This window comes from Microcaecilia unicolor, chromosome 1 (genome assembly GCF_901765095.1).
Source record: "Microcaecilia unicolor chromosome 1, aMicUni1.1, whole genome shotgun sequence".
Taxonomy (NCBI): domain Eukaryota; kingdom Metazoa; phylum Chordata; class Amphibia; order Gymnophiona; family Siphonopidae; genus Microcaecilia; species Microcaecilia unicolor.
This window is the reverse complement of record NC_044031.1, coordinates 725,600,456-725,620,276: the sequence shown is the minus strand read 5'-3', so window position 1 is coordinate 725,620,276 and position 19,821 is coordinate 725,600,456. Positions and strand designations below refer to the sequence as shown.

Sequence of the window (19,821 nt, the reverse complement as noted above, 5' to 3'; positions counted from 1 at the left end):
TCGTGGCTCTTGAAGTCTCTCTAGTCCTGTCCACTACCTTTGATTTAGTTGAACATAGATTACTACTTGCTCATTACCATAGGGCTCAGTACTATCACCATTATGAATAGCCAGATCTTTTTGCTTTCAATGTCAAGCTTGACATGATTTCATCCTGGTTAACTGATCATCGGTTAAAACTGAACCTGACTAAATCTGGGGCAATATAGATACTGGGAGGCTTCCCCACACCTAATTTAGCCCCAGTTCTACTAGGCCATGCTGTTAGACACATCTAAAAGTCCTAGATGTCACTTTTAACTCAAAATTGAAATTTGAGCCATATATCTATCTCATTGATCATTAAAGGTGGTTTCAGTTACCTTTGATTTGTCCTATCAGGCCATATGTTGATTAAATGGCTTTGAACAAATTAGTTCATGCTTTAGTTTTGATCAAACTTGATTATGGAAATTTTTTGTTTAATGGACTGCCTAGGTATACCATCACTTGATTTGCAGTCTGTACAAAATATAGCTATTTAGCTTATCAATTGGGGGGGGGGGGGTCCGGAATTTGAGCATGTAAGTCCATAATTGAAAGAATCATACCATATGAAATGGAGGGTGCTAATTTTGACTCATAAGACTTTTTATTCACCAATCAAAATACTTGTCTAGGTTACCAATTCCATATTGCCCAAATAGAGCACTTCATTCACAATCCTAGAATCGATTTGTCATTCCCCCCCACTGTCCATGCTAGATTGAACTCTACAAGAGAATCAGCATTGTTTTGGTTCCTCAAAAGACTCTGCCAAATGGTCTTCGAACTGAGACAAGATTAGAACAGTTTAAAAAAGGATTGAAAACCCATTTCTTTAAAACTAGATTTTCTGGGATCATGATAAGGCTTGTGTTATAGCTTACTGATTTATTATGTTTTATTGGTAATTTTTTTGTGGATTATTAATTTTATGTAAAGCTTATAGTTGTAACAACTTTGTAAATCGCTTTAATTTAGTTTCCACTTAGAAGAGCGGCATATCAAATGAAATAAGCAATTAAGTGAAAGATTTGCATTCAGAGAAGCAAGTATGCATACATATTCATTACGGATATCCTAAAACCTACTACTACTACTTATCACTTCTATAGCGCTACAAGGCATACGCAGCGCTGTACACCATACACAAAAGACAGTCCCTGCTCAAAGAGCTTACAATCTAAGTAAGACAGGTAAACAGAACAATTAAGAGGTAAGGGAAATAAAGAGGTGGGGTACAGGGCAAGTAAGTAGTGGTTAGGAGTCAAAAGCAGTATCAAAGAGGTGGGCTTTTAGCCTGGACTTGAAAACGGCCAAAGACGGGGCTAGACGTACAGGCTCTGGAAGTCGATTCCAGGCGTGAGGTGCAGCGAGATAAAAGGAACTGAGACTGGAATTAGCAGTAGAGGAGAAGGGGACAGACAGGAGAGATTTATCTACAGAGCGGAGTACACGAGGGGGGGCGTAGGGAGAGAGAACAGTGGAGAAGTACTGGGGAGCAGCAGAATGAATGCACTTGCAGGTCAGCAAGAGAAGTTTGAATTGAATGCGGAAACGGATAGGGAGCCAGTGAAGTGACTTGAGGAGAGGGCTAATGTGAGCATAGCGACTTTGGCAGAAAATGAGTCACGCAGCAGAGTTTTGGACTGATTGAAGAGGAGAGAGATGGCTAAGTGGGAGGCCGGTGAGAAGTAGGTTGCAATAATCTAGGCGAGAGGTGACAAGAGTGTGGATAAGGGTTCTGTTAGAGTGCTCAGAGATGAAGGGATGGATTTTGCTGATGTTAAAGAGAAAGAAATGACAGGTTTGGGCAATCTGCTGAATGTATGCAGAGAAGGAGAGAGAGAAGTCAAAGATGACCCCAAGGTTATGAGCTGATGAGACAGGGAGAATGAGAGTGCCATCCACAGAAACAGAGAAAGGGGGGAGAGGAGAGGTGGGTTTAGGGGGAAAGATGAGAAGCTACTCCATTAGCAGCTTTGGAGAACTGGGACTGAATATCACTGTTATAAATACATGAAATTCAGAATCCTGTTCTGATTATTTTTTTTTTAATTAGTTTTCAGAAAACACATGCGGTTCTCTTGGGGTGCAATATTCAAAGCTACAGGTGCTCCTTTTCTTCATTGGGACCTCTTGCGTTGCAGAGTCTGCTTTGGTGAAATGTATACCATTGTGTTCAAAACATTTTAACAGTGTTTTAAATATTGCTTCTACTTGACAGATTGATGAACTCCCAGAGGGAGCTGTGAAGCCACCTGCAAATAAATATCCAATCTTCTTTTTCGGCACCCATGAAACGTAAGTTTGTACAAAATAGAATATTCTTCACAAAATGTTACTGATTTTACAACATAGGCTGTAACAGGGCTTATGAAACACATTTAATTCTGGGAAGAGCTGAGGGTTTACCTAATGGTGGCAATACCACCATTACGGAGAGAGTAGTGGATGCTTGGAATGCCCTCCCGTGGGAGGTGGTGGAAATGAAAACGGTAACAGAATTCAAACACGCGTGGGATAAACATAAAGGAATCCTGTTTAGAAAGAATGGATCCTAAGGAGCTTAGCCGAGATTGGGTGGCAGAGCCGGAGGCGGGGATAGTGCTGGGCAGACTTATACAGTCTGTGCCAGAGCCGGTGGTGGGAGGCGGGGCTGGTGGTTGGGGGGCAGGGATAGTGCTGGGCAGACTTTCACGGTCTGTGCCCTGAAAAGGACAGGTACAAATCAAGGTAAGGTACACACAAAAAGTAGTACATATGAGTTTATCTTGTTGGGCAGACTGGATGGACCATGCAGGTCTTTTTCTGCCGTCATTTACTATGTTACTATGTATAATGCTTACCTACTATAGTTCTAAATCTCTTGTTTGTCAGATAAATCTACTGGGAAGAATGTGATTGGAGGTAGCAAATGATATCAGACCTACCTCCTACTCCTCATGTTGGTCACTACCTTAAATCAAAAATCTTGAACTGTGGACCAGCCTGGTGGCTCTATGACAAATGTTGCATACCACTATGTGAGATGTGGATTTAAATCCTGAGCCAGGTTTCTGCTTCCGGAGTTGACTAGAGTTGGGAATGCTGCAGAGTCAGCACTCACAGCCCTTGGGCCTGGGAAATAGTCATCAGCCAACAGAAACTCTTAATGACCGGAGTCAGGGTCCATATTTGCTAGATGCTGGAGGTAGATGCAGTGTGTGGTTGTTGTGGCTGATGACTATCACTTAAATAGCTGGGCTGAATTGCAAATGAAGATTTGTAATGCAGTAACCCAGTAAAAGCCAATTCTGATTGGGCCAAAAGTCTAAAGAAGCAAGAGGAAACTGCTAGACCAGGGGTAGGCAACTCCGGTCCTCAAGAGCCACAGGCAGGTCAGGTTTTCAGGATATCCACAATGAATATGCAGGAGATAGATTTGCATACCATGGAGGCAGTGCTTGCAAATCTATCTCCTGCATATTCATTGTGGATATCCTGAAAACCTGACCTGCCTGCGGCTCTCGAGGACCGGAGTTGCCTACCCCTGTGCTAGACTAATGCAAAAAAACTTGAACTGTAAAGTGCTTTGTAAAATGATACCTAATTCATACCTTGAATTTTTTTTTTTTTTTTGGAAACACATTGTCTTTCACACTGCAGTGCCTTTCTGGGGCCCAAAGATTTGTTTCCATATAAGGAGTATAAAGACAAATTTGGGAAGTCAAACAAGCGTAAAGGATTTAATGAAGGCTTATGGGAAATAGAAAACAATCCAGGAGTCAAGTTTACTGGATACCAGGTAAACCGTTTACTTTGAGTTTTCTTCTAACAGATTTTGTGAGTAATTGTAGTAATCCTTTACATTTGTCTTTTTAGAATAAATATTGAGACATTTTTATCTGGAGGTCCTAGAATTCTAATTCTTCCTGAAACAGACTACTCCAGAGGTTATTTTAAAAAACTAGATATAGCAATAGCTCATACCCTAGGTGTGACCACCTGCGGAGGACAAGAGACACACAATGAAAAAATGCACATTGTACAAAAGTAAAGAAAATTCAGCAGGCTTGCTTAGTAATACAATATTTGAAAACTCTTAAAAAAAAAAAAATCCTCATGCCTAGGACGCTTTAAAAGCCCAAAGAGTGGAAGGGAGAAAGAAGAAAGAATGGCTTTTCTGTCTTTACTGCCAACTTTCTTTATCAGCTGCCCATTCTCTGCAACTTGATCTGACCCAAGTGGAGCCAGTGGCCTGATGCTTCTGCTTCTGTTCCTGCTACTGATGCTGCTTCTACTTGCTCCTGCAAGATTCACACTCTCAGGTCAGCCATTTGAATTGTGCACTGCTGATCTGGTACTCTGAACAGCACAGCAGGGAGAGGCTTCAGCTGCAGGACAAATGGGTTAAAGGGTACCTTACAAAGGAGTGAGTGAAAAAAGTGTTGGTTCAGAGCATTGGAGGGGGGCTAGCTAGGTCTGATCAGGATGGAAGTGGGGGAAAGAACTCCTATTATCTGTAAATATTCACTATCCATTTGGCCCTTTCTATTCTGGATAAATGTAAAAGGTGCTATACTGTAGAAGTATTTTTCTCCAGCTCCAGTATTGTGTGTCATAATGTCACTGTTTACATCATAAGGGCGATTTGATGTCTATAAAGAGGTATTTAGAGGGTATCTAGTAGCAGCCCATTAAAGGAACTAGGTGCCTCCTTTTCATATATAGGATGATAGCATAACAGTGAAAATATGCATCTTTAATTTAGGTGTGAGTAAATGCCACCATAGAGCTGGAGTGCCAGAAATACACAGGTAACTTAAAGTGTTCTATATATTTGTGTCAGTGTGAGTACTGCACACTTCTGCCCAGACTCCATCCATTTGTATATCTATCTGTAAAATAACTCACTATCAGGACGATGCTCAAAACACAGTGCCAGCGCTAAAGGCAATTAACGCTGGCGTTAGTGAGCGCAGAATGCTCAGAGGGCTCTAGCACAGGAAACAATGTGCACACCAAGGATTAGAGCAAATAGCATGCAAATGTAGTCAAATGGATGTTAATAAGGTCATTTCCTATTCCCTCCGGATGCTCAGAGAACAGCGCACACAAAGCCACCCTTAACTACTGAAAACCTATCGCCAGCTTAGAGCAGGCGTTAGGATGTTTGAAGTAAGGATTTCTCACGATTTGTTCTTTAAAATGTGCCAGTTTTGATTTCTTTTGGAAGTAACATAGTAAATGACGGCAGATAAAGACCTGTACGGTTCATCCAGTCTGCCCAACAAGATAAACTAATTTTACATGGTATGTGATACTTTATATGTATACCCGAGTTTGATTTGTCCTTGCCTTTCTCAGGGCACAGTCCGTAAAAGTCTGCCCAGTACTGTTCTTGTACTAAGTTCTGAAGCTAACATCGAAGCCCCTTAAAATTTACACTCCAGCCCATCACTGTCTATTCAGTCACGATCAGGGTGTAGACCGTAGAAGTCTGCCCATCTCATGTTTTGTTTCCAATTACCAGCGTCGCCACCCAATATCGGCTAAGATTCCACGGAACCATTCCTTCTAAACAGGATTCCTTTGTGTTTATCCCACGCATGTTTGAATTCCATTACCGTTTTCATCTGCACCACCTCCCGTGGGAGGGCATTCCACATATCCACCATCCTCGCCGTGAAAAAATACTTCCTGACAGTCCTGAGTCAGCCCCCCTTCAACCACAGTTCATGTCTTCTAGTTCTACCGCCTTCCTGTCTCCGGAAAAGGTTCATTTGCGGATTAATACCTTTCAAATATTTGAACATCTGTATCATATCACCCCTGTTTCTCCTTTCCTCCAAGGTATACATGTTCAGGTCAGCAAGTCTCTTCTCGTACGATTTGCAACGCAAATCCCATACCATTTTCGTAGCTTTTCTTTGCACTGCTTCCGGTCTTTTTCCATCTTTAGCAAGATACGGCCTCCAAAACTGAACACAGTACTCCAAGTGGGGCCTCACCAACGACTTGTAGAGGGGCATCAACACCTCCTTTCATCTGCTGGTTATGCCCATCTCTGCGCAGCCTAGCATCCTCTGGCCATGGCCGTCGCCTTGTCGCATTGTTTCTTCACCTTCAGATCCTCCGACACCAACACCCCAAGGTCTCTCTCCTGAGTTGAACTTACTAATCTCTCCCCTCCTATCCAGTATCTCTCTTTTGGGTTTCTGTACCCGAAGTTCATCACTCTACACTTCTTGGCGTTAAATTTTAACTCAGTAATAACGTATAGGATCAAATCAAGGGCAACTGGTGTTGGTAATTATGTTCTAACAATTGCACCAGACGTAATTTTCCAAATAACTTACTATATGATGTTTTTAAAACTGCAATATAAAATTTAAAAAACATCATATAGTAAGTTATTTGGAAAATTAAGTCTGGTGCAATTGTTAGAAGTTAAATTTTAACTGCCTATTACCTCAGGGGAATAGTGCCTCAAATCAGAGTACAAAACCTTAAATCAAATATAACAAATGTGCTCTGATATTAACATAAAACAAATTTTTGATTTATTAGTACATGATCATGTAACAACATATCCAATTAGGATTTCCAAAGCTCTCCCATCCCAGTCTCGCAGCCACTCAAACATGCATCCCCATGCAACCAACTAAATCATTCTACTCCAAAGTACTGCTAATTAATATATAAACGTTAACACAAGTTTATAACAATTCAGTCTGTAAAAACACCCGATAGTTATTCCAAAGGTCATAGCAGTTCAAGCTTGTAAAAAAATGTATCTTGACATTGCATTTCTTCAATGGTACAAAGGAGAAGACAAATGCAGCAAAATTTCAAGCTTTCCCAGTTGCCCAGGTTTCAAAAAACCTTGTAGATACTCTTAATTCGAAACAAGATCAACTTGCTCCGATGTAACTTCAGCTTTTGTCTGTGCTTGGCTGTGCAACTTGACTGAGGGAGAGACTCTGTGAAACCCATCCAAACCCTGCTGTTAAGCATGAGTTTTATTCATTCTCGTTCCTCAATGTTTTATATTAATATCAGAGCACATTTGTTATATTTGAGTTAAATGTTAACTGCCAGACCCTCAACCATTCTTCTAACGTTCGGAGATCCCTTCTCATCATTTCTACTCCCTCCAGGGTATCCACTTTATTGGCTATTTTCGTGTCATCCGCAAAAAGGCACACCTTTCCTTCCAACCCTTCAGCAATATCTGCCACAAATACATTAAACAGAAAAGGCCCCAGCACCGACCCCTGAGGAACTCCACTGCTCACCTTCCTTTCCTCTGAGTGGATTCCATTTACCACCACCCTCTGCCACCTGTTGGTCAACCAGTTTCTTATCCAGTTCACCACTTTCGGTCCTAAGTTCAACCCTTTCAGCTTATTCACGAGTCTCCTGTGGGGGACCGTATCAAAGGCTTTGCTGAAGTCCAAGTAGATTACATCTAGCGCACATCCCTCATCCAGTTCTTTGGTCACCCAGTCAAAAAAGTCAATAAGATTCGTTTGGCAGCATTTTTCTTTGGTGAAGCCATGTTGACTCGAGTCCTGTAACCCGTCGGCTTCTAGAAAGTTAACTATCCTTTCTTTCAGCAGCGACTCCATTATTTTTCCTACCACCGACTTGAGACTTACCGGTCTGTAGTTTCCCACTTCTTCTCTGTCTCCACTTTTGTGAAGAGGGACCACATCTGCTCGTCTCCAATCTCGCGGAACCTCTCCCATCTCTAAAGATCTATTAAATAAATCTTTAAGAGGTGCCGTCAGGACCTCTCTGAGCTCCTTCAGTATCCTGGGATGTATCCCATCCGGCCCCATAGCTTTGTTCACCTTCAGATTCTCCTGCTGTTTATAAACTCTTTCTTCCGTAAACGGCGCAGTATCTACTCCATTCCCAGATGTTTCCTTGGCAGCCAACCGTGGTCCTTCTTCAGGATTTTCCTCCATGAACACCGAAGAGAAATAATTGTTTAGCACGTTCGCTTTATCTTCATCACTCTCCATATAGCCATTCTCATTATCTTTCAGTCTCGCAATTCCATGCCTATCTCTTCTCTTTTCTCCAATATATCTGAAAAAAGTTTTGTCACCTCTGTTTACATCTTTAGCCATTTTTTCTTCCGCTCGCGGTTTCGCTAGCTGTATTTCCCTCTTCGCGTCTTTCAGTTTAATCCGATAATCTTTTCTGTAATCCTCTTGTTGCGTTCTTTTGTATTTCTTGAACAAAACCTCTTTTGCTCTTATTTTTTCAGCTACTTGTTTGGAGAACCATATAGACTTCCTGCTTCTCTTGTTTTTGTTTACTTTCCTCACAAAAAGATCAGTCGCCATATTTATAGCAGCCTTTAGCTTGGACCACTGTTTTTCTACTTCTCCTATGCCTTCCCACGCCAACAGCTCCTTCTTCAGGTATTCCCCCATTTTATCCAAATCAGTATGTCTGAAATCCAGTACTTTGAGTTTTGTGCGTCCGCACTCCGCCTTCACCTTAATATTAAACCATAAGGTGTGATGATCGCTATTACATAGGTGGGCACCCACCCGGATATCGGAAACACTACCTCCATTAGTGAGCACTAGATCCAGCATCGACCCTTCCCGCGTGGGTTCCATCACCATTTGTCTGAATAAGGCACTTTGACAGGCATCCATAATCTCCCTACTTTTTTCCGATTCCGCAGATGGGACGTTCCAATTAGAGAGTTGCACGGGGACAGAAATCTTACCCATCCCCGCCCATCCCTGCTGGAATCTTACCCGTCCCCACCCGTCCCCGCTGGAATCTTACCCATCCCCACCCATCCCCGCAAAAATGTAACCCATCCCAACCCGTCCCCACCCGTCCCCGCAAGAATTTAACCCATCCCCACCCATCCCCGTAAGAATTTAATGGTACATAAAAGTCTGTCCAGCACTGTCCTCATGTTCCAGCCACTGAAGTTGCTGTCTAAGCCCTTTCCAGCCCATCCTAAACCAGATTGCCATGTATGAGACACAGACCATACAAGTCTGCCACGTATCAGCCCTAGTTCATCACAGCCAGAGTCGCCATCTATGCGTCACTTGACACATCCACACACATGCAGCCATTTAAGGTTAGGTTTTATATAACTTCCATTTTCTAATTAGAGATCCTCTGTGTTCATCCCATGCCTTTTTGAATTCCGTCATCATTTGTGACTCTACCTCCTGCTTAATGGAAGACTTTCCACATTTGTGCTGTTAAAGCAAGGAAGAACAAGAGGAGGAGAAGACAGCACTCAAAGAAATTGGTATTCGCTAGATGAGAGGCTGGTGCAGGTGCAACTTGCACTTCTACGAGAAGACCGCAGAACTGCTTCCATCCCCACGGGAACCCCGCAAGAACTGCCTCCGTCCCTGCGGGAATCCCGCGGGTTCCGCGGGATTCCCGCGAACCCCGTTCCCGTGCAGCTCTCTAGTTCCAATCCAAGTCAGACAAATTGAAATCTCTCAACAGTAGCACTTCCCCTTTCATACCAATCTTTTGAATATCTTCTATCAGATCCTTGTCTAACTTCTCCGTTTGCGCAGGAGGTCTGTAGATAACTCCCGTATGGATACAGGTTCCATCTTCTCTTTCCAGGACGATCCATAAAGCTTCTTCTTTATGGAACCTAAGTTTACCTTTTGAGCTGTGAGGTGCACTGTTTTTTGTGTTACTAGGATAATTCTATCCTAGTAACACAAAAAAACAAAATAAAAAAACTGTCCTTTCACTTGCAGAGTTCCTGATCTGTCTCTATCCTATTGTCTATATTGCACTGTGATTTTATAATTTTATGCTGAAATTGTGTTTTGAATATCTGTGCTAGTGATTTCATCTTTTTATGCTGGAATTGTCTTAAAGGTGTTTTCATTGGAACTGTGTTTTAACCTGTGCCAAGTGTTTTTAAACCTGTGACTTAATCTGGTGACATTGAATCTGGTGTCTGTTTTCATTAGAATTGTGTGTTATCTACACTGCCAGAGTCTTAATTTGATTTGTAACTGAGGTTACCTGTGTCCTACAGAGCCACTCCTCCACCTCTTCGGCCCTCTCTATCCTTCCTAAAAAGATTATAGCCCAGTACAATCACATCCCATTCATGAGAATCGTTGAACCATGTCTCCGTAATGGCAACAATATCCAAGTTTTTTTCAAACATCAGGCCTTGCAATTCTTGAACCTTTTTACTTAGACTACGAGCATTTGTGCAAATAGCTTTCCATGTGCTTAGTGAGTTTGGGTGTTTTTTTATATTTACATGACCTTTCCCTCTGCCATCATGTTTATTCTGGTGGTGACTTTCCGAAATCCCCTGTTTCCTTTTGCCACCCCCACCCTCTAGTTTAAATGTCCAGAAACATACTGTCTGAATTTCTCCCCAAGGATCATTTTTCCCATCACAGAAAGATGTAGCCCATCATTACAGTACAGCCTGTTATTTTTCCACGTATTACCCCATTCTCCTATGTATCTAAAACCTTTACAGCAAAACTCAAGCCACTTATTGGAATCCTCTGTTTTGCGTAGTCTTTCCTCTCCCCTCCCCAACGTAGGAATTACTTTAGAAAAAGCCACAGTCCGAACCAAGGACACAGGTAACCTCGGTTACCAATCAAACCAAGTCTGAAAATGCCCAGTGCAGCTCCCAGCTCACAAGGTAAACTTAGGTTCTACTACCCAGCTCAAAAACAAAATTGCCCCTCTTCCAGAGCTATGAGTCACCAGCAGGGTTGCCAGGTGGAAAAATTTTTTCCCACCCAAACGAGCCCAAATCCAGCCCAAAACCCGCCCAAACTCAAACCCCGCCCCTGACACCCCCACCCCCGCGTCATCACCCCGCCCCCGCCGTCATCGGCCCTGCCCAGAACGTCACTAACCCTGCCCAAAACGTCACTAACCCCGACCCCCGCGGACGAAAAAAACGCTTAAAAAACCGCCCAAAAGACACAAAACAAGCCCAAAAAAACGCAACCCGCTGCGGGCAAAAATTTCCCGCAGCGGGTCGCGGAAAACCGCCCAATTGGGCGGTAAAACCGCCCGCCTGGCAACACTGCTCTTCACCCGTCTCTGAGCCCTCACACCCTGTCCCAAGCTGTTCATTACTTAGCAACAGCAAGAAAGAACATTCCAACCTGCAGCCTATTCATTTAATGGATAGAGGTGTTGCTATCCCTCCCCTGAGTGCCCCCATGAACCAAATCGCATCAAACTACACAGTAACCTCAGGAATGGCGGGTGCAGTCTGCTTGCCGCGGATTCAGTGGCCATAGCTCTTCGGGGGCTGGAGCAGTTTGGACACGGACAAACAAACACACGCATTTGCTTTATTTATTTATTTGTTGCATTTGTATCCAGAGTACAAGATACAGTTGGTATTACATAAAGAACATGTATAACATAATAGAATTAAGCTATCAGGTATAGAAAGAAAAACGTTCAAAATATCAGGTAAGTGGTGATAGATATAAGCTTTGAAATAAATAAAAAAAAAGCTGTGAAATAAATTTAAAAAAATCATTTATGCTCCACCTTTTAAGGCACTTTACAGATGCACCACGCATAAGCTGTCCCTAATTTTTAATATGCGTTTCCTATTGTTTTGGGTGACTCAATGTGGCAGCAAGCTCCGCCTACTGGCTTCAGCCCACGTACTGGGCCAGAAAGGCACATGCCGTCGCCCGCCCGTTTTTGCTCCTACCACCTCCTTGCTGCAGCCATCCTGGTCCCTCGCCCCTGATCCTCATTTGCATATCCGGGACCAACGGCCAATGGAACGCCGAAGGTGTTGATGTCACCGCTTGGGGGCGCTAGCTCGGTCGGGGCGGGGCTCTGGTGCTGGCTCCCATCTCTTTATTTATTAATGTATTTCTCTGTGTTGCTCACTGCTTCGTTCCTGTCCTTCGTCTTTTTGCTCGGTCTGCCGGGGCAGTGGGATAAACGATGTCTGTGGCAGGGCTGAAGAAGCAGTTCCATAAGGCTAGCCAGGTAAGAGCCACCGACCCACGGGCTCTGTTTTCTTGAGGCTGGAATCCAATAACGACTTTAGGGCAGGGTTGCCAGGTGGAAAATTTTTTTCCAGCCTAAAGGAGCCCAAAATCCAGCCCAAAACCCGCCCAAACTCAAACCCCGCCCCTGACACCCCCGCCCCCGCGTCATCACCCCCGCCCCCGCCGTCATCAACCCTGCCCCCGCCGTCATCGGCCCCGCCTCCCCCATCACTAACCCCGCCTCCCCCGTCACTAACCCCGCCTCCCCGTCACTAACCCCGCCTCCCCCGTCACTAACCCCGCCTCCAACGTCACTAACCCCGCCCAGAAACGTCATTAACCCCGCCCACCGCGGCCGAAAAAGCCGGCGAAAAAAACCGCCCCGAAGCCAAAAAGGAGCCCAAAAAACCGCAACCCGCCGCGGGCAAAAATTTCCCGCGGCGGGTCGCGGAAAACCGCCCAATTGGGCGGTAAAACCGCCCACCTGGCAACACTGGTCACCAGATGCTATGTAACCAAAATTGATTGAATTAAGTCTCTGGCAGTGTAGATTCAACACACAATTCTAATGAAAACAGACACCAGATTCAATGTCACCAGATTAAGCCACAGGTTAAAACACAGTTCCAATGAAAACACCTTTAAGACAATTCCAGCATAAAAAGATGAAATCACTAGCACAGATATTCAAAACACAATTCTCTAAAATCCCTTTAAGACAATACTAAAATCCCTTTAAGACAATAAGGCCCAGATGCATCAGCCAAACGTAAAAAAAGCAAAATCGTTAAAGCCATTACCGAATTTAAAAAAACGACCAATGCTCCAAAAAAACAAGTCGCACAAGTTCGGTGCGGTATTGTAAAGAACGATGCACTAATCCCCGTCGGTAATCGGCTTGTAAAGCATGCGCAGAGCAGCCAAGCGTTATGCTGGCTGCTCTGCGCATGCCAGAAACGTAAAAGAAAAAAAAGAAAACACAAACACGTGGCTCCCCACTTTCCCCTGCATGTCTCCACAAACATTAAAGGATCGGGAGGGGGCAAAGGCACTCATCAGCAGCGTCCTGTATGGACGGCCTTGCCTTGCCTCCCCCCCCCCCCCCCCCCCCCCCGAAGTCCCCGCTGCTCCGTTTGTGAAATAAAAGCTGTTAAAAATGAAACCTTTGCAGTTGCTGGGCTCCCCCTCCCTTCCTGTCTCTCTCTTCTTCAGTCGGCAATGCTCCGCCTCCTGCCCTCCTCCACCTCCGTGCCCCGCCCCCCGAGTTTGTCCCCGCCGCTCCCCCCCTCCACCGGACCCCCCTCCACCATAATGGCCGGTGCAGCGCCTCTCACCTATGTTTGAAGGCGCTGCACGGGATGGATCAGCTGTTCTTGATCTCTTCTGTCTCCTCCGATGTCTCCTTCTTCCTGTGCCCGCCCTCCTCTGACGTCAGTTATCTACGTAGTTATGATGCAGAGAGGTGGTATCAAAGTTTTATGAATAAATAAGGTTAGATAATAATTGAAAAAAAATTCAGTTAAGCAACTTTTCAGTCAGACATGGTTGGTCGTCAGTGACATGTTCTTGGAGGAATCCACCATCTTGCAGTCTGCCTCAGCATCTTTCTCTTATACTGCCTCTGTTCTTAGTGCCTCTTTCCAGCTTGCATTCTGTTGCACTCTCAAAATCCAGACCCTTCACTAGATACTGAAAAAGACTACAGTGCACAGAATGCTCCATTACTATTTTCATGCAATACCATTTTTTCCATTTAATGATCTGAAAACCAGCTGTGGCAGACCTGCCCCAAACGTCTGCCAGGTTTGCTCAAAAACAGACTGGCTGACCACTTGCAGTAAAACAGCATCTTTATTTTCTTTATTTCTCCATTTCTTCACAGATAACAGCAGAACTTCATCACTCCACCACTTCCTCCATTGCCTTACAATCTGCCCAAGAGAGACTCTGCTTTCCCTGTGTATCTCTCTCTCTATAATCTCATCTGTATACCCCAATTTTTGGCATGTTCCCCTGAAGCCAAATCCCTTTCTTTGGCTCATTGGCAGATTTATGAGGACTACAACTCCCAGCATCCTCCTGTTCTCTTTTCCTTAAAGCAGTACACTCTCTGGCATGCTCTTTACAGCACTTTCTGTGTGTCTGGTTACTTTCTCCTCATTTTTAGGCTGTTCCTGACCGTTTTCAGATATCTGTCTGTATTCTAATCATGCCCACACTTCCAAATATCCAACTTAGGATAATAAGTCAATGGATTTATATCTGTAAAATGAAAATACTCTTTTCCTATCAAGTTTTCTGTAATTTTGTACATTTCAAAAATTACAAAATATATGATAATTTTTTTTTAATGACCTTTAAGGCAATTCAACAACAGAGCTCTTCAGAAACTGAAGGAGAAGGAGGAAATGCAGCCGATGCTAGCAGTGAGGAGGAAGGTGACAGAGTAGAGGAAGATGGTAAAGGCAAAAGGAAGAATGAAAAAGCAGGTTCAAAGCGAAAGAAATCTTACATTTCAAAGGTTAGTGAACTTTGGAAATCAGTGTGCTGAGTAATACTTAACTAATCCATCATTTACTTACAAGTGCTCTTTCTCTGTTTACAGATAGGCTTAAATCTCAAGGATTCTCTTTAGACCATTTGCTAATTATAACCCTGGAGCTTTTATCAGAATTAGTTACTTTAGACATGTTAGCTTTATTCACTAGTAAAAGAGAATAGTTGCCTGAGGTCACCACCTGAGGACATTTGCTAATTTTCAGCCAGGGGCCTAGCCATGCTAGGGAGGGGGGGGGGGGGGGGGGGGAATGCTGGCCTAGAAGAGGCTCAGGGTCCTCCAAATTCTCCATGGACAAGCAGGATGAGTCAGCCACAAACTGGTGGTGACATCCGACGAGCCGGAATCGGATTTGCTCTCCCAGAGCTCAAAGGAACCTTTTGAGCGGGTCCCTCTGAGAATGTGCAGTGTGTACTATATATGTCCCTGCTTGAGCGTCTTGCCTCAGTTTACCTTATCCGCCCTGCAAACGGTCGGATTTCTTGCTCTCTCTCTACAACATGGCAGACCCTGCACAAAAGAAACCAGCTTTTAAAAAATGCCCAGGCTGCAAGAAGAAAATGAGCACAGCAGACACACACGAGGTATGTGTCCGTTGTTTGGGCACAGCCCACCTCATGGCTGCCTGCCCCCTTTGTCTCCAGATGTCCCCAACGGCTCGCCAGCACAGACTCCATGCTCTCAAAGACTTCCTGGTTGAGCAAACAAAGCAGCCTCCACAGAAACAACAGAAGAAAGGCAAAAAGGCCCTGGTTCTCCCCACAGACCAGGAGCGCCTTTCCATGCTTCCCGCCCCCATTCCTAGCGGGACTGCAATGCCGCGCTCCCCAACCCCCACGGGGACTGAGCCCAGCACATCGGCAGCAGAGAAAAAACAAACAACACCTTCCTCCTTGCTCTCTGACGCTGCCCTGCAGACTACAGCAAGATCTCTGCCATCCCAGAACCTCAGCCTGCCTCCGATGTCTGAACCAGCCCCAGAGCTCCTTACCTCTGTCTGGGCTGCCATTCCTCCCCCAATGTCGGGCACAGCTGAAAACAGCCTCCTGCTCCTGCAAAACACAAACGGCACAGATTCAGACTCCCAGTCTCTGGCTTCTCTCCCTGCACACGCTGTGACTCAAGACACCACCCCCTTAAAGGGCCAGCGCACCAAAACCAGAGACACCACCAGGCACAGCACAACAGAGGCACAGGCAAGCAGTGTTCCCTCCAGAAGCCCACTCAGGCACACGGAGCGCAGGAAACCCCGGAGATCTTCTTCCTCCTCTTCATCCAATGCCTCCTACTCACCCCGCAGACAGAGGCCCCCATCAGGTTCAGAGAAGCGCAGGAAGCCACAACACCAAACCCAGGCACCTTCCCTGTTGACCCTTGAACCCACGGCCACAGCACCTCACCAACAGCTGCTGGGGCTCTTCAGCAAGCTGCTTACACAGCTCTCCGTCTCTGCCACGACATCCCACCAATGCGGAGGTACGGAGGCAGCTGCTACAGGGACCCCATGGCCCTCCACAGCTGCATCACTACAACCATCTACCCCGGAAGATTACCCCTCAGAGCAGGAGAGTGATGCCTTTTCCCCAGATCCCTCAGGCACTGACGACGAGGACCTCCCCCGGGATTCGTCAGGTATCCCCACCGAACCACCACCTCAACAAACTGCGGAAGACCTCACCTACCCGAAGTTCCTCCAAAAAGTATCCGCCTCTCGCTCTCTCTCAACCTGAGGCTACGAATCAACAAAGCGATGATCTAGGCATCCTCAGGTATCTAAATATAGCAAAACCCATAACAGCAATACCTGTTCACAAGCTCCTTTTGGACTGCAGAGACAAAATCTGGCAAACTCCGGTCTCGGGGTCAGCTGTCGCCAAAAGACTAGACCTCAAATACCAAGTTCTACCCTGCCCATTGTGGAATCCGCTCTCAAAAAGGCATGGAGTTCCAGGACCCACGCCAATAACCCTCCAGGAAAAGAATTAAAAACACTGGACACAATTGGGAGAAAGGTGTACCATGGCACCATGCTAAATGCCAAGATTGATGCACACCTTTTCCAACTAGTCCTATACAGTGACTCCCTACGGAAGAGAACAGAGGAACTCCTGTCCTCCCTACTTCAAAACTCTCATCTCCCCGGCCCTCAGCGACATGGAAGAATGTGCAAAACACATGATCAGAGCCACCTTTGATGCCTTTGAGATCTCAGCACGCACAGCCTGTGTGGCCATCGCTGCAAGACGAATGGCATGGCTCAGGGCCTCTGCACTCCGCGAGGATACACACTAACACCTTGCTGATTCCCCCAGGGTGGGGAGAACCTATTTGGGGACAAGATCAAATAAACAGTCAACACCCTAAAAGACCACTGCACCACCTTACAAACTCTCTCCACGGATGGCCTTTTACGCCCATCAGCAGCGCGAAGGCAACAAGCCAGCCAATACCACTACCACAGGCACAGCGCTAAACGCTACGATGGGCCCTCAAAATGGCAATGGCAACGACAAAAACCCCAGCCATATGGCCCTTCCTATCAACAAAGGCAACGTCCAAGAGAACGGAAAATTCAAAAACAAAACCCTACCTCAACCTCCAAGGCGGCACCCAGTTTTTGACGCTACACCAGCAGCAACCCCACCAGTGGGGGGCCGCCTCTCTTTCTTCTTTGAAACCTGGAAAAGCGTCACAACCGACAAATGGGTCTTCAGCATCATACAACACGGATACAGGATTCGCTTCCTTGCGATGCCTCCAAACCGACCCCCACCCAGAGACACAACTCCGGAGCACCTTACCCTCCTCATTCACAGGGAATTCCAGACCCTCCTACAATCGGGAGCTATAGAGTCTGTCCCCCAGACAGAACTCAACCAAGGGTTCTACTCCCACTACTTTCTCATTCCCAAGAAGTCTGGAGGATTCAGAACCATCCTAGACCGCCGACATCTCAACAAATACGTCATAAAAGAGAAGTTCAGGATGCACTCGCTAGGCACCATCCTCCCACTGATCCAGAAAAACGATTGGTTAGCTGCACTAGACCTCCACGATGCATACAGCCACATTCCAATCCACAAGGCACACAGGAAATTCCTACGCTTCAAAGTACTGGGCCACCACTTCCAGTACCGAGCCCTACCATTCGGACTCTCCTCAGCACCAAGAGTTTTCACAAAATGTGTCGCAGTGCCAGCAGCATACCTGCGCAAAGAAGGGGTGTGTGTCTTCCCCTACCTTGACGACTGGCTACTCGTCGGACCATCACCCCTAGAAACCAAGAAGGCAATCACATCCACAGTAGCCCTACTCCAGTCGATGGGCTTCCTGATCAACGAGACAGTCACACCTGCACCCCACTCAAACACTGGATTTCATTGGGGCCCAAATCCGCACCAAATGCTGCATGGCCTTCTTGCCCGTTCCCAGGGGACAAGCCATACTACGCCTGATACAACACATCATATCAGCGGGAAGGGTTCCAGCACGGACCCTCCTACAACTCCTAGGACATTTCGCTGCATCCATTCATGTGGTGCCTTTTGCAAAGTTACAAATGCGGCCGCTCCAGTGGTACCTCCGGAAGAGATGGAACCAGCACACACAACCTCTCTCCCAAAAAATCACCATCACCCACGCTGCCCGCAGGTCTCTCACGTGGTGGCAGGACCCCCAAAACCTTTACAGAGGGAGACCTCTCCAGCAACCGCAACACCAGCTCACACTCACCACGGATGCCTCCAAGCTGGGATGGGGAGCCCATCTCCTCCACCTACAAACACAGGGCCCATGGTCTCCCTCCAAATCACGCTACCACATCAACTTCCTCAAGCTCAGGGCCATCGGAAATGCACTACGAGCATTTGCTCCATGGATCTCCAACAAGAACCTCCTGGTCCAGACGGACAACCAGGTGACCATGTTCTACATAAACAAGCAAGGGGGCACAGGCTCCCTTCCCCTGTGCAAGGAGGCATACCAGATTTGGACATTCGCTCTCTCCAGACACTGCCTCCTACAAGCGTCATACCTACCGGGACTCCACAACATGCTGGTGGACAGCCTCAGCCGGAAGCTGGACCCTCACGAAGGGACTCTCCATCCACAGGTCACAGAACAGCTTTTCCTCAAGTGGGGATCACCACTAATAGACCTCTTCGCCAGCGAAGACAATGCAAAGTGCAGACTTTTTTGTTCAAAACGTCCTTCACTGCTCAGACTGAGCCACGATGCCTTCCCGATCCACTGGGGACAGCACCTGCTATATGCTTATCCTCCAACCCCACTCATCCAAAAGACACTCCTGAAAATCATCCAAGACAAGGCCACAATCTTACTCATTACGCCGTATTGGCCAAGACAAGTGTTGTTCCCGTTCTTACAACGCCTGGCAGTGACACACCAATGCACCTCCCACGCCGACTGGATCTCATCACACAACACCAAGGGGCCACTTTGCACCCCAACCTCAAGAAGCTGGCGCTAGTAGCATGGATGTTGAAAGGCTAACATTAGCTCCTCTCCATATTTCCCCAGAAGTCAGGGACGTCCTGCTAGCGGCCAGATGACCCTCCACCAGGAAATCCTACACCCTCAAGTGGAAGAGATTCCAAGCATGGTGCAACAAGTCTCACGTAGATCCCTTCTCATGCCACCTCCCAGCTGTCCTGCAATACTTGCTCAGCCTTTCACAGACAGGCCTCCGCACAACGTCCATCAGAGTCCATGTCAGTGCCATTTCAGCTTTCCATGACAGAGTGGACAGTGGACCGCTGGCCTCTCACCACCTGGTGACCAGGTTCATGAAGGGACTACAAAACCTCTATCCTCCAGTCAGACGGCTGCCTCCAGCATCGGACTTGAACATTGTTCTACGCCGCCTTATGCTCCCTCCATTTGAACCACTTGAAAACGCAGAGAACAAATTCCTCACTTGGAAGACCCTTTTCCTCATTGCGATAACATCTGCCCGACGCATTAGCGAACTCCAAGCCCTCGTGACTTACCCACCTTACACACAACTCCTTCATGACCATGCAATTCTCAGAACTCATCCAAAATTCTTGCCCAAAGTGGTCTCACCTTTCCACATCAACCAGACAATTGTGCTCCCCTCATTCTATCCAGAACCACACAACAGCCAAGAGGACCGTCTCCTCCACACCCTGGACTGCACCCGAGCCTTGCGCCTCTACCTCCAACGGACAGAACCACAGCGAAAAGCCTCGCAGCTCTTTC

At 46.2% G+C, this 19,821-nt stretch overlaps 1 protein-coding gene across 2 annotated transcripts in view; it reads left to right on the top strand.

Annotated features, from left to right (window-relative positions):
- Positions 1–19,821, top strand: part of HDGFL3 (HDGF like 3) — a 77,091-nt gene that overhangs the window by 17,537 nt on the left and 39,733 nt on the right. For both annotated transcript variants that reach the window (XM_030189617.1, XM_030189618.1), the window contains exons 2-4: positions 2,249–2,325; positions 3,670–3,808; positions 14,386–14,544. In XM_030189617.1, coding sequence (XP_030045477.1) covers positions 2,249–2,325; positions 3,670–3,808; positions 14,386–14,544 — 375 coding nt within the window. The remainder of the gene's footprint in view (positions 1–2,248; positions 2,326–3,669; positions 3,809–14,385; positions 14,545–19,821) is intronic.